This window comes from Cucurbita maxima, unplaced genomic scaffold (assembly GCF_002738345.1).
Source record: "Cucurbita maxima cultivar Rimu unplaced genomic scaffold, Cmax_1.0 Cma_Scf00012, whole genome shotgun sequence".
In the NCBI taxonomy this organism is placed as follows: domain Eukaryota; kingdom Viridiplantae; phylum Streptophyta; class Magnoliopsida; order Cucurbitales; family Cucurbitaceae; genus Cucurbita; species Cucurbita maxima.
The window spans coordinates 4,430,243-4,445,412 of record NW_019272028.1 but is presented as its reverse complement, the minus strand read 5'-3'; the positions used below and the strand labels follow the sequence as shown (position 1 = coordinate 4,445,412).

Sequence of the window (15,170 nt, the reverse complement as noted above, 5' to 3'; positions counted from 1 at the left end):
GGTTAATAATATATTTGTAACAACTCAAGCCTACCACTAATAAATATTGCTAGCTTTAACATGTTGTTTATTGTTGTCATCTTCATGAATTTAAAACGCGTCTAATAGGGAGGTTTCCACATTCTCATAACGAAACGTTACTCAAGCCTACCACTAATAAATATTGCTAGCTTTAACATGTTGTTTATTGTTGTCATCTTCATGAATTTAAAACGCGTCTAATAGAGAGATTTCCACATTCTCATAACGAAACGTAAGGGGCTAAACTGATCAATATCTGCTAGAAATGGGCTTAAGCGGTTACCTTATTAATAACTTTAATGTTTATGTTTATTTAATACTAAAGTTTAAAAATTTTGTGAGAAGTTTTATTTTTGATTCTTACGCTACAAAATGTAATATATTAGTTAGATAAAAATTTAAATCTCATTTTCATTTCTAAACTTTTAAAAATTATTTAAATTTTGGTCATAAATTTTTTATTTTTTTTATTTTTTTTAGTTTTCATAATACAAAAATCCAATAGAATTCTAAGTTTTAAAAGCATCTAATAATCTTTCAAGGTAATATACTTTTAACTTACATTATTAGACACAAAATTAATTTTTTAATTCAACAATACTTATAGTTATATTAATTTTTAAATATTTGTTGGAAATATAATCTTTCAAGCTAATATTTATATATTTGTTGGAAATATAATTAAATTTATTAATATTTTTACATTTTAAAAAGGAATTATAGTTATATTAATTTTTAAATAATTAAAATATATATATATATATATATATATATATATATATATATATATATATATAATGATGGAAAATTCCCTATATAAAATAAAAAAAAATCTTAAAAAAGAAGTTTTTTGTGGGCCCTTGATGACACTTGGCAAATAATGGATAAGACACGAAATTATTTAAACGCTGCCCCCAATAATTACTTGTGTTTTGCACCGAATCTCAAAATATCTCTCCCCTAACCTCATTCAACCGTCCGATCAAGGCCCCTTACCACCATCTATCCGTTGATTCTGTTGGCCTTATCAAAAAAGCAGTTCAAAAGCGATCACCGAATCTCAGCTTCGGCAATCGCTAACCTACTGCTTCGGTTCTTCCAAATCATTTCTTCCTTTCTTCTCCCATTTAATTGATCACTCACTATCCCCTGCGTCTTACGACGTTAGAGATCTGTTTTCGTCACGGTAAACGGTAACATGAACTAATGTTCTAATTTTTCTTGATTGTGTTTCTGTTTTCAATTACTATGTTCTGTGAAGTGTTTGTTGTAATTTGAAGTTGGAATTACGCGTTGTTGATGCAAAAACGTGCGTTGAAACTGAATCCATTTCGATTGTTCTTTTTTTGTTTGATCATTGTAATTTTGGTGTTGTTACTTTGTTTGCGTTCTGGAATGATTGAATAGGGATTGAGTTCTTCAGATCGAAGTAATTTTCACACAACCATATATTAATTTAATCTCTTTAGGGTTTAATTCGTTTGGAACTGAACTGACTTAAATATCAAACGCTGTTTTTTTTGAAGTGGTTTTGTTAATTAACTATTAAGAACTTACTATACTGCGATTTATACAATTTCCTTCGAAGTTCATCAAGCTTGGAGTTCCTCTTAAGAGGGAGATTATAATATAATTTGATAGTTTTTTGGAGCTTTGTATCTATTGAACTTTAGTATAATTCTGTAACCAGTTATATCAATTAAACTCGCTTTGCATAGCTTAATCACTGCTCTACTTTGGTGGATATCTCATATGGTTTACTCAATCAAGTATTATGCATCCGAAAAATTCCAGGTTTGTGGTCTGTTAAGGCTTGTAGAGCTGCTGTTGGTTGAAAGAATTGGATGATTTAGAGTAAGAATGACATTATTATCTGGAAGAAGTTTTTCGTTGAACCCCAATGCTCCAATCTTCGTTCCTTTTGCTTTTCGCAATGTCGAGGATTTCTCTCCAGAATGGTGGGAACTAGTCAAGACATCACTGTGGTTCCAGGATTATTGGCTAAGCCAGCATCAGGAAGATGATTTCGATAGTGTTTCCGATGAGATAGTCACTACAGAAGAGTTCCTTGATCTGGAAGAAATGGAGTTTGAGGCTATGGTTCTATCAAATGAAGCTGATCAGAAGCCTGAAGTCAAACCAACGGCTCATAAGAACCACATTAAAGGTATGCCCTTCATCTTATAAGTTTATTAAAGGAGTATAAATTGAGTACAAGAACCTGACCCCTTCATAATTGGAATTTGATAGCTGCAAGTAATGAAATGTCTGCAAAAAAAGTATTGGAGGATCTAATCATTCAGAACTCTCCGAAGAAGAATGGTCCAAAGTCTCCAGGTAATCCTGCAAAGTTCAATGAGAAGCCAGCCAAGTGTGTGATCCCGAAGCACGCTCCAAGGTTCATTCACCAGCCTCGTTGAAAAAAAGATGAGACTGTAAGGCAGCAAGCACATAGAACGAGAAAAGTAATCGTCAAAACGGTTCGTTTAGTTTTCACTGAATGAGTTTTCTTCCATATTACTAGTCATTCACTAGCCTTGTTAGAAGTGATGCAAACTGAATATCAATTGCAGCTGCAGCAACCGCACGGAATGAGTTGTATCGTCTTGTCACACGAGTCATGTAAGTTTCATATAATTTAGTTGGAAATTGTCTCTGTCATAGGTCTTTTATCAAATGACTTTTGCATTATATAAGATCACAAGTTAGTTGCATGCATCAAATTGTCAAGGTGTTGTTTTCTTTCTGTATAGAGTTGGGGTACTTTCTGGCCCTCCACAATATCACTTACTTCAATAAAGAGTTGTTTCTATTCATGAGTCCTTTCATTCTCTTCTTTCATGACTTCAACTTGTATTTTACCACTAACTACTAAGTAGGTCTACTAAGTAGGTTTGTCATCTGAAGTATATTCTCTTAGTTCTGATGGAATTCTTGTTGACCGAAATGAGATGATAAGAAAAGTAGAGGTTCAACTATAAATTTAGTCCCATATTTGAGCACTGATTATTAAGTCCCTAAACGGTTGTTTCTTGGACTATTATTCTAGAGAAATACAAAGATAGCCTGAAGCCATTGCTAGTAGATATTGTTCGCTTTAGTCTATTACGTGTCGCTGTTAGTCTCACGATTTTAAAACATGTCTACTAGGGAGAGGTTTCCACACCTTTGGTGGGATCTCACAATTCACCTCCTTGAGAAAATACGTCTACTAGGGAGAGGTTTTCATACCCTTAGTGAGATTTCACAATCCATCTCCTTGGGTGCCAGCGTCGAGAACGCTGACACATCGCCTGGTATCTGGTTTTGATACCATTTATAACAGCCCGAGGTCACCGCTAGTAGATATTGTCCACTTTAGCTCGTTACTTATCGCCGTCAACCACACAATTTTAAAATACCTCTACTAGGAGAGAGGTTTCCACACCTTTAGTGGGATCTCACAATCCACCTCCTTGAAGAAACGCGTCTATTAGGGAGAGATTTTCATATCTTTAGTAGGATCTTAACCATTATCGATGTGAGCATCACTTGAATAGTAAAATTTCTAAGACTTTTTCATATGGGTCATCGAAAAAAAAGTTTCTTAATTTAGCAATCATACAGGTTCAGCCAAGGTTTGGCTAGCTGTTTGGCTATTAAGGAACTCATGATTCGGCTATTGAATTGGAGCTTTTTTTATGCTGAAACTGTCCTCTACTGCTCTTGTGACAGCATTCACCATCTGCATAAATTTACAAGGCAGAACAGAACTAAGTCATAACGTTTTGAATCTATTTAAAACACTTAAATATAGAATACTAACCTCTAAGCTTAACTTCTCCTTTGTTGCATGGCCCCTAAGATAACCAAACTTGGCAACCCTAGCCAAACTCCATCTCTCTGCCTGCACCATTTCAAAAAAGATCAATTTTCATAAGAATGTTAGTTTTGGTCGTTTAAATCCCGTTTGATAACCATTTAGACTTTTGGGTTTTGAAAACTAAGCTTGTAAACACAAATTCCGTATATAGGTCTGCTCGTTTTTTTTAACGAATATGAACCATTGTAGAAAAATGATTAGAAAAGCACAATTTTCAAAACTCAAATTGTTATCAAACGGGACATTAATAATCTAGTTTAGTTGTTAGGGAGATGATGAACGTACGGAAGTGTGGAACTCGTCGAGACTAAACCCAGCCATGCCGATGATTACGTGTACGGGAGCAGTATAGTTGTTATGATCGTATGTGTCAATCCCATTAATATCCTTAAAGGGCATTCCTCTGCAAACTTTGTTAAAGACAGAACATGTTCTCTCGTAGTTATGAACATGTCCAAACAACACCAAATCAACCTGCAATACAAGATCTCGATTTATATCACCGTTTTAATATTAATCATACATATTTTTCAAAAAAAAAAAAAAATGTATATTTACTGCTTTTTTGTTCTAATAAATGACATATTAACAAATATTTTTAACCAAATCCTTCAGTGTAGAGAAGGAGGAACCTTATTTTGGAGGAGAAGTGGCTCAACAGCTGCAACAAAGTTTGGGTCAACACTAGGAATAAGTCCACGTATGGAAGAGTACATAGGCCTATGCCTGCATTTTCATAACATTAATCGTCTCTCAAAACGTCCGCATCGAGCATATCTTAACCCGTTTTCAAGACTAAATTGTAAATTGTAGAGACCGAAACTTACCCGGTAAAAACGAGCCATGGTGTTCTTGACCTATTTACCGAGGCCATGTCCCTTTTCATCCATTCATACTACTCAAACAAAAAGAAATAAGTTAATTGCTTGGTTATGAACTACCAATCAAGATTGTTACCATCGTTAAAGAACTATTTCGTCAAAAATTAGACTAAACGTTTTAAACAAATGTCTCACATGCAGGATTTGAATCCAAATTTGAAATTTTTAGCACCGGGTAGCACCCTGAATTGCTCCTAAGAGCAGAGACTATCCTCATAGATACACACGAACCCTTTTTAATGATGCTTTTGTCCTCACTTATATACTTGTTAAAAAAATTCTCAGTAGATCACCCAACATACCATTACTCCTAGCTAAACACAAAATTTTAGAGTTTTTATGATTGACCCACCGAAAATAAAGGTACACCATGTTGGTATAGCTTGAAACCGTCCGTTTTTTAAGCATTTCTTAACCATTATATCCTCAGAACCACCCTCATTCGGTTGCAGTCTCAGTTCATTCATCTACTCTATTGCTCAAATGTCAAACAAATTTGGTTTTTATAGTTTCAGTAAACCTTAAAACGAACCCTCGTCACTAGTAACTAATAGAACGAGAATATGTTTTCAAAATTTATAACGGGAACGTCAAGAAAATCACCTGCGGTGAGCCGGGAGTAAACGGATGCTCAGTAGAAACAACAGTGAAATGAACAGAAGCCATTTCAATAGAATACCAAGGCTGATCTTTACCAAAAGTTGGCATTTGAAAATATGTTTCATAAGGAACTCCACATTCACCTCCTGAATCTGGCAGCCTATAAACTGACCCTGATTTATCATAGTCCCTTCAAATTCAAACCTTAATATCATCAAAAAAACATCATTAAAGCTTAGGAATTCAAACCTTAATATAATCAAAAACATCATAAAAGTTTAGGACTTTGTTCATTTGAGTAATGATAATAATAATGATATCTTTAGTGGTTCTCAATACTGAGGATTGTTAGAAGGGAGTCCCACCTTGGCTAATTTAAGAAATCATCATGATTTTATAAGTAAGAAATACCGTATATATGAGGCCTTTTGGGGAAGCCCAAAACAAAGCCACGAGAGCTTATGTTCAAAGTAGACAATATCATACCATTGTCGAGATCCGTAATTCTTAACATAGTATCAGAGTCATGCCCTTAAATTAGTCATGTCGAACAAAGGGTGTACTTTGTTCGAGGACTTCATAGGTCTCAGGGGAGGCTTTATGGTGTACTTTGTTCGAGGGGAGGATTGTTGGGAGGGAGTAATCACGGTTTAGGAAATAATCACGGTTTTATAAGTAAGGAATACATCTCTGAAGCCTTTTGGGAAAGCCCAAAGCAAAATTATTAAAGTTTATACTCAAAGTGAACAATATTATAGGATCGTTTGAGTATTAACAATAATAATAATGATACCTCTCATGGTTCCCAATAGCTGTCATGTAAGCCACACGAGAAGCAATGGGTTTGATGAGATGAAGAAAAAAATCCCATTCAACTAAGAACCCTGTTGCATAGCTGATATCTCCAATGTGAAACACGGCATCGACTTTCCCAGATTCTACTTCCTCGGTCATCCCGTTCACTACCGATATCGACCCTGGCTATCATTTCCAAACATCCATACACTCTTTAGTATTCTATTTTAGTCTATAAACTTTACGTAAAATCTCATTGGGCTTACCTGAATATAATGCTCGACTGACGACGAGTCGAGAGGAGCCTTTCCCATGTCTCCGAATGCTAGAAAGTGGAAATCGTTTTCGTCACCGCTGGCTGGTGGTGTCGTGAACGTTGCTTCGTCGCTCCAACCAACTTGATCGCTATGAGTTAGAATGAAAAGGATCAATAAATTTAGAGTTTAGGGTTTCGGGTTTCGGGTTTCGAGATACCTTCCGTATTTGTAGGAAAAGGTGGTGGAAGGCTGCAGTTGCGTCATGACAGCAGAGTGAATGAAGCCAGGGTCATGCCATCCAAAGTCCTTTGCTGGGCTTTGAATTGATGGTGTATCTATATATGTATGTAATATATATATATATATATATATATATATATATATATATATATATATATATATATTTGTAAAAATAATAAATAAATAGATAAATAGATTAATAAATAAATAAATAAAAAGGCTTACTGCACATATCATTTTGGGAGAAAGAAGAAACTTGAGAGGTTTGTGTTGTTCCATGTTGACCATATTTGAGTTGCTGTGGATTTTTGTCTCCACTAACCCAACTTAATCTCATCTGAAAATTCATAATATTAATTTAATTAACTTATAATTCTAATTTTTTAAAAAATAAGTTATATAAGTTTGACGTATAAAAATAATCCGATAAGAAAACGAGTGAAATTTGATCTCGTTACTTAACCTATTTGAAATTTGTTGGGTTTATGCGGGTTGGTGACAGAGTTCACAATTCAACTCGGGTTAGGTTGTTGAATTGAGGCTGATGAAAACGCACCATATTAGCTAGTATTTCTCACTTATAAACCCATGATCATTCCCTAAATAAATTAGCCGATGTGGGACTTTCATCATCCAACACCTCCCCTCGAACAAAGCACGCCTCAGCCAATCTATTGGCACGGCTCTGATACCATGATAGACGAACACGACTCTCCACAATGGTATGATATTATCCACTTTGAGCATAAGCTCTCATGGCTTTGCTTTGGGCTTCCCAAAAGGTCTCATATCAATGGAGTTAGTATTCCTCACTTATAAACTCATGATCATTCCCTAAATTAGTGGATGTGAGACTTTCATCATTCAACAGATTGTAACCTTGTTGGTTGGGTTGACCAGACCAAAAATGTCAACTCACAGACAGAACCAAATTTTCAATTTTTAAAAATTGAACCCACCTCTAAACCGAAAATAATAATAATAATAATAATAATTAATTAAAATTGGTAGGATTAAATAGAAATGATAATATTTTAAAAAATAGAAAGAAAAAAAAATAAAATAAAAAGATTTGGGCACTCACAGATGTTCCAGTTGAGTCTGTGGCAGAGAGGAATCCGTACAACGGAGCATTGGGATTCTGGAAGGGGCGAGGCTGTGATCTGAGAAGAAGACAAGGAGTAGCAAACCCGCCGCCAAACAGGGCGAATTCCACGTCGGTTCTGAAGTTGATGACGTGGAATGACAGCGTGGCACTACATGTCTTTTGTAAGCACCTGCCTCCCGATCTCACTCTGCACTCACTCTTCTTGCACCTCAAGTAATCTGGATCACTTCTTAAATACGCTGCCTGCCAAAATACCAAAATAATAATAATAATAATAATTTAAAATTTAAATTTAACACTACTGACTCCAACGTTCCCGTTACATACTTGTCTTAAAAGTGATCCTATTTGTTCATTTTGAATTTCAAATTCATTATCGTTTGATCCCGACATTCTACCATGCTACATGTTAAACTATACCCATATACTTTTTAATAAAATTGTAACAGCTCAACCCCACTGCTCGATATTGTCCTCTTTGAGTTTTCCTCAAAGTTTTTAAAACGCATATATTAGGAAGAGATTTTCACACCCTTATAAAAAAAACATGTTTCGTTCTCCTCCCTAATCGATATGAGGTCTCACAATCCACCTCCCTTCGAGGCCGAACATCCTCACTGACACTTATTTCTCTCTCCAATCGATGTGGAATTTCACAATTCACCCCCTTCGAGACCCAACATCTTTGCTGACACTTGCTCTTCTCTCCAATCGATATAGAATTTCACAATCTATCGACCCAGTGTCCTTACTGACACTCGTTCCTCTCTCAAATCGATGTGGAATCTCACAAAAATTCTCAAAAGATTGCCTAATATAAGACTATTTCAAGCTAACACATTTACCTATGAAGCTTTTATGATTGAGTTACCGACAAAAATGTGCACTTTGTTGGTATAAATAGTAATTATCAACTTTTATAAATTTAAATAATATGATATTTGATTAGATACCGAGAATAAATAAAGCAAAATATATATATATATATATATGTATTTTAAAAAAAAATTAAATGCTATTATAAATATTTAAAAAAAAAATCATATTCCACTTCTTGTCTCCACTATCTCCATGACCAAACAGACCGTTGAAAGGAAGTTGAGTCATACTTGAAACATGAAATTAAAATTTGAATTTGACCTCAAATCTTATAAAAATTGCAATTTAGTCCCTCAATTAATTAATTAATTAATTAAAATAAATTATTTATTAATAAACAAAAAAAAAAAATAAAAATTCATAATGAACCAAGCTTACTTTGACAGGATAATGGCAAAGTAGAGGAAGGCTGCTTAAATCACCAGTTTGGAGATAAAGCCCTTCATTCAATGGACAAGAATCAACACTGTTCATCAACCAACAATATAAATACATCATAATCCAAGGACTAAAATGCAAAAAACAAAAAAAATTATAGATCCCGACGTACTTGGCCTTTGAAGGCGTGATCATAGCAACCCAATGCTCTATCGACGGAATCGAAACTCCACTAACCGTGACATTGATGAACTCTTCATTCAACAGGTTCTCTGAAACAGAGACGACCGTGAGTTTCACAAAAGGGTTTATTATATGTGGACAATCCAACAGTTTTCTTCGGTTGAGTAGTCGGAAATCCGATATAGCGGTGTAATTACGATGTAGCTTTGCAGAGTCGGCGATCGACGGATGCAGCAACGACGACGACAACGACGACGAGAACGAAGATAGCGAGAAGAATGAGAGGAGGAAGAGAAGTCTGGAAAAGAAGCTAAGTTTGGGTAAGGCCTCCATGTGAAAGAAATGAATAAGAGGTGGAGGGAAAAGGTGGCTTTTAATCAAAGAAATAAAAAGGCCAGTTTTGGAAGCCTATATATACACTTTTTTTGTTTTGTTTTTTTTTTTTTTAGTGAAAAAAATATATTAAATTATTATTTTAATTTTTGTGGTTTGAGTTTAATTACCCATTTTATTTATTTTTATAATTTTTAATAGTTATTTTCTTATAATGATCACACGTGAATAAATATTTATAAGAGGGTAGAAACTTCTTCCGTAGCAAACGGGTTTTAAAATTGTGAGGTCGATGGAGATATGTAACGAGTCAAAACGGACAATATCTGCTAGTAGTGAGTTTGAGCTATTACAAATGGTATCAGATCTAGGTACCGAGCGGTGCTTCAGTGAGAACGTTGGGTCCCGAAGGAGAGTGGATTGTGAGATCTTACATTGGTTGGAGAGAGAAACGAAACATTTTTTATAAGAGTGTGGAAACCTCTCCCTAACCGACATGTTTTAAAACTGTGAGGTTGACGATGATATATAACAGGTTAAAGTAAACAATATCTGTCCCGGTGAGTTTGAACTTGAGAGAGTATATATATATATATATATCGTAAAAAAAAATCCACAAAATTGTTTTTTTTTTTTTTAAGAAGAATACTTTTTTTTGTTGTTTTTTTTATTTGTTTTAAAAAAATTAAAATGTAAATATAAAATTGAATGGAATTAGGGTTTAGGGTTTAGGTTTCATCATTAACTTATAATTAACGTTGTTAAGTTGACAATACTTAGGAGGGTAGCTGTCTAATTGACATGTAACTACCTTAATTTTATTGTTCCTATGTTGTGCCCAAGCTTTGGTTTTTCCAATTATGCCCTCTTAATTGACATGTTTTTATTTCCCGGAACTTTCGAAATTTTCAAATGTACCCTTTGATTACCAAGAATGGAAAATGTTGCATTTTGGAGATCCTTGAATTATTTCAAAGCTAAAGTTTGTAGGTGTATGAAATATCGAGCATTAATTCCCTTGGATACTTATAGATCGGGCAAAGGATCTCCGAGATAACAAATTCATTTGTTGAGTTTGTAGCTGACTAACTTGCTTTTTTTTCTTTGTCCTCTCGATTTTCTTGCTTCTCGCTGAAAAGCTCAACGTGCTCGTATCTAGGTCAAGGCTAATGAAACTGTATAAGCAAGGCTCGGGCTTTAGTTACTAGAGCATGTAAAGCTAGGTTGAGATTTGTGTGCCGAGAAAATGTTATATTATTATGTGAATACAATAAGATCACGTATGTTACTTATTGTATTATTAATAATGACTCAAGCTTTCTTATGTGAACTTCGTGCATTTTGCATGTTGTATGCATTATTATTGTCGTTATTGTTTTGAGCTCAACAAAACGTGGGAATAGGAATTCGATTTTTTGATCTATTTGTCGAGGATTCTAAGGACATCTCTATCTTAGTTAGGGTCAAGTATCACTAATTAGTTGAACGAGCCTATTCTTCCAGCCTATCATTGTTGCACCAATCTACTTGACAACTCAGTGGATCTCCATAGGACTCTTTTACAAGTTTGTTGTTAGGGGTCCCTCAAGTCGGTTCTCTCATCAATAGAAGTTTACTGATTGGCTTGCCTCTTCGATCGACAATCTACGACTCCCTCTTAATTGCAAGTGTTCATGTTATGATACAAAATCTCCAATAATGTCATATTTTGAGTCAAAAGTTAAAGCTCTAGTTATTCTTTATAGTTTAAGAAGAACACAGCTTGCCGTCTTGATTTTGAAAGTGTAATAGTCCAAACCCACCCCTAGCAGATATTGTTCACTTTGGCTCATTACATATCGCCATCAGCCTCACGGTTTTAAAACATATCTATTAAGGAGAGATTTCCACACCCTTATAATGAATACTTCGTCCCAGCCTCTCCAATCGATGTGGGGTCTCACAATCCACCTCCCTTAGCCCAGCATCCTCGCTGGCACACCCTTCGATGTCTGACTCTAATACCATTTATAACAGCCCTAGCCCACCGTTATCAGATATTATCTGCTTTAGCCAGTTACATATTGTCATCAGCCTCACGGTTTTATGACGCGTCTACTAGAGAGAAGTTTTCACACTTTTATAAGGAATGTTTCGTTCCCCTCTCCACCTAATATGGGATCTCACAGAAAGACAGACATAACTTATTTTCATGTATTCATCACAAGTGACATATCTTTTGAAACTCAAGTAGAAAGCCGAGCGTAAAATGATCCTCGATGATCCATAAGATAGCCCAAAAAAGGCGAGCGTATATGAGAAAAATGAAAATGGATTAACGTCGAAGGTGAGGCCTCGAAAACTACAATTTACAGAGGGTAAAAAGAACAGATATGTTACAACCAAAACTATGATACAACAAAAGAACAGCACAAGAAATAAGAATGGATGCAATGAGTATCATTGCCCGTAAAAAGAGCATTGTTGTTGTTGCTGAATCACCAAAGTGGAGGCTTTACAATGGAAATCAGCAGAGGCAAGCATGTCACCAATAATTCCAAGCTCAGGAAACTCACTCCATTCCATTAAACCTGATGTCTGTGGAGATTCAACCCCACCTCTTCTTCCAACTATTACAAGATCATATGAATCACCAATGCTTCTTATTATTGCTGCTGTATTTGACCCTTCATCAGCTTGCATTTCCACGTACCTAACCGCTTTTCTCCCGACAAAGCTATACCGTACATCGTTAAGCAGCTCGGTGTCAAGAACCGTTTCCCAATGGCTAACGTTGTCATCTTCAGCAAGTAGGCGTATCACTGTGAGTTGAGCTGTGTTAATCTCTTTAATCATACGTCTAGCCAAAGAAAACGCTTCCCTATCGTCTTGACCACCAATGAAAACCATTGCAACCTGTAATAATGAAGTATTTGAATGTTCAAATGAATGGTAACTCGAAAGATAGCCACGGTCGATGAGGATTCCCACCGAACACGGTGCTAACTCAAGAACATGACAATTTAACGCCCTTATAGCGTTATCCTCTGATTCAACAATTCCTTCTCGTGTCCATCTTCGGTGAAATGGAAGGATTACAAGGGAAGTAAGTTTGTTAATTGCTACGGTACATATGTTGTCGTGCATTAGTCTCTTCGGGGCAATTGCTGTGAATGCTTCGATCGAAACAACGTTACTCCTTCCATACTTTCGAAGCATTTGAAGTATATTATCTGATATCATCTCTTCAGATGAACCCTTTTGTTCATGAAGCTCATGTGTAATGAAAACTGGGGAGGATCGACCGACCAACTCGACAAGGTGCAGCGCATACAACAAAACAGGAGACTCCTCGGTCGGGTGCAAAGCATGAAGAAGATTAAGCACAACAGAAGCATCCTCTTGTGTATGAAAACATCCTAATATTCTCAACTCAGCGTCAAGCTTCAAATTGAGAATGTTTTTTCTCTTATAATGAGTATACTTCCTTGAAGGATTATATACACATTTCACAAGCATAGGCATCAGTGTTGAGAAAAACAAGATATCAATAACCATCACTGAATAAGTCTGATCAGTCAAGGCCTGCAAATTTTTACACCAAACAGATCAAAATTTACTTCATTTTTGTTCCTAAATCAGAGATATCAAATGCTATATCATTTAAAGCCATGCCTTACCTTGCTGTCATAAAAGAAAGAGCTGCCCACAAGCTCTATGATGCCTTTGCTACTCATTATGAAGCCAAAAGCCAAGGCATCATAAGAAGACATATTGAAGTACAGAGAAGTACCAACAGAGGCGATCATTTTCGCAACGGTAGTCATTATTATCACGATCGTAGAACGAGCCAAGAACTTTGTACTATAACTAAGGAATGAAAGATCAGCCTTCATCACATTAATAGTGACAAAGAGTGGGACAAAGACCGATGTAATAATGCCATCGAGTCTATTCACTAAGCTGGTTCCTAATGGTGGCCCTTCAGGCACAACCAAACCCAAGATAAATGGAGCAGAATAAGCAGATCGTCCTGTAGTGATATTAGTTGAAATAGATACAAATACCAAAAGAACAATGATGCCTATGTATATATCATTCACAGGCCTACCATTTGGTGTGGATCTAGCAATCCGAAGCATTGCAGGTCGAAAGATGAACAGGACGAAAACAATCGACCCGATTGTCGAAGTGAAAAACATAGAAGCGTTCAAAACGCCATGAATTTGAACGCTTCTGATGAAGGTAGCGATGAACGAGATACTCAAACTAGTTAGATCAGCTACAATTGCAGTAGAAAGAGCTAACCTACCCACTTCAGAATTCAGAATTTTGAGATAGTCAAGCAGGTAATGAACAACAGCAAATGAAGTGAATGATTGGGCTGCTGCTATGAACTCCATGTTAATGAGTTCACCTCTGTTGTCAACTCTTGATAAACTAAATGCTGTGATTGAGCCAATTATTGCAGAGATTAATACTAATAAAACACCACCTATCAAGGGTTGTTTTCCTGACTTCTTAACAACATTTAAATCCATTCTAACTCCAACAAGAAATATAAAAAGTGTGTAGCCAAATCCAGATAGCAATCCCAATATATCTTGAGAAACAATGGGGAATAGATACTCTTTGAAATTGTCAAATGAATTTGAGTATCCTTTCCATGATGATCCAAGTATCAAACCAGCCTGTTAATAATGCACCAACAAAAGAAGCAGAAAACAAGAAACTATGAGCCATCATCAGATTCTAAGCCAAGATTCATCAGTTTTTTGAATCTAACTCTTGGAAAAAAATTTGAAAATCATCCACTAATATAAACAAAACCCTAAAATCCAGGGCAAATTGTACATTAAACAAGTTCATCGAAGAAGACTTACAATCATTTGAGAGACAAAAACAGGGATGCCGAAGAAGTGGAGGAAGAAATGAAGGATCGTAACGATAATAAAAATGATGAGCATCTGACACTCCAACAATGGCAGAGGAGAAGACCTAAGAGTATCGGAAGAACCAGAAACATAATCCCAAATGCCATTGGAACTAGCCTTTGGAGGGAAACTCATGCACAATGTGATGAAATTGCCGTTATTGGCGGTCATAATCTCCTGGTAAGTAGTGAAATTCGAAGCCATTTTTTCGAATTGGGCTGTTTCTTCGAAGCTTGAAGCTATGGCTATGGAAACCTGATTTTTACAGGCTTATAAGGAAGATGAAGATGAAGATGAAGAAGAAGAAGAAGAAGAAGGAATATGAGGTGGAGATTAACGAACAGTGTTCTTGTTTTCTAACAGTAAAGTGTTCTTTTAAGCATATTTAGGTATTTTGCTTTGATCATTTTTTTCGTTTTAATTAATTTTAATCTGTTTTTAAACTAAATTTGTTTCGGCTACCTCACTTACTCGATGATGAATCTTTTCTCGTTCATCGTTTGGTACGGTTCGGTTTTTTTACATTTTACACCTGTTTTGAAAAACCAACCTAAATTTTGAATTTAGGTAATTACGAGAAACCAAGAACAATTATTAAAAAAAATTAAAACTAAATTATTATCGAACGAGATCGTGGAAGTGTTCAGTTAATTCTTTTTAGCTCGTGTTTTTTAAGGTTTCATTAAGCATCTAAACTATTAGAGTTGAAATGAAGCGGTC

At 35.5% G+C, this 15,170-nt stretch overlaps 3 protein-coding genes across 5 annotated transcripts; 1 reads left to right on the top strand and 2 right to left on the bottom strand.

The window, feature by feature from the left end:
• The first annotated feature begins 1,087 nt into the window (after positions 1-1,087).
• Positions 1,088-2,843, top strand: LOC111487489 (protein EARLY RESPONSIVE TO DEHYDRATION 15-like). Of its 3 annotated transcripts, XR_002719087.1 has the most exons (4): positions 1,088-1,214; positions 1,816-2,188; positions 2,272-2,501; positions 2,595-2,843. XR_002719087.1 is itself a non-coding variant. In XM_023134903.1 (3 exons), the coding sequence occupies exons 2-3, from the start codon at positions 1,882-1,884 to the stop codon at positions 2,439-2,441; spliced, it is 477 nt and encodes a 158-aa protein (XP_022990671.1). In that variant the 5' UTR covers positions 1,088-1,214; positions 1,816-1,881; the 3' UTR covers positions 2,442-2,843. The 3 variants fall into 3 exon arrangements, 2 of the variants coding, with proteins under 2 accessions (XP_022990671.1, XP_022990672.1); XM_023134903.1 differs by having other exon boundaries at positions 2,272-2,843; XM_023134904.1 differs by having other exon boundaries at positions 1,110-1,207; positions 2,272-2,843.
• Positions 2,844-3,519: 676 nt separating this feature from the next.
• Positions 3,520-9,565, bottom strand: LOC111487484 (probable inactive purple acid phosphatase 27). Its single transcript, XM_023134897.1, has 13 exons — positions 9,194-9,565; positions 9,022-9,109; positions 7,741-8,007; positions 6,882-6,993; positions 6,634-6,751; positions 6,426-6,564; positions 6,158-6,345; positions 5,368-5,554; positions 4,711-4,778; positions 4,516-4,609; positions 4,169-4,357; positions 3,827-3,907; positions 3,520-3,745 (listed from the first exon to the last, which is right to left on the bottom strand). The coding sequence occupies exons 1-13, from the start codon at positions 9,535-9,537 to the stop codon at positions 3,680-3,682; spliced, it is 1,941 nt and encodes a 646-aa protein (XP_022990665.1). The 5' UTR covers positions 9,538-9,565; the 3' UTR covers positions 3,520-3,679.
• A 2,264-nt stretch (positions 9,566-11,829) lies between these two features.
• On the bottom strand, positions 11,830-14,961 carry LOC111487482 (cation/H(+) antiporter 4-like). The gene is made up of 3 exons (XM_023134893.1): positions 14,400-14,961; positions 13,197-14,207; positions 11,830-13,101 (listed from the first exon to the last, which is right to left on the bottom strand). Exons 1-3 carry the CDS (start codon positions 14,652-14,654, stop codon positions 11,977-11,979), a joined length of 2,391 nt encoding a protein of 796 aa, XP_022990661.1. The 5' UTR covers positions 14,655-14,961; the 3' UTR covers positions 11,830-11,976.
• Positions 14,962-15,170: the final 209 nt, after the last annotated feature.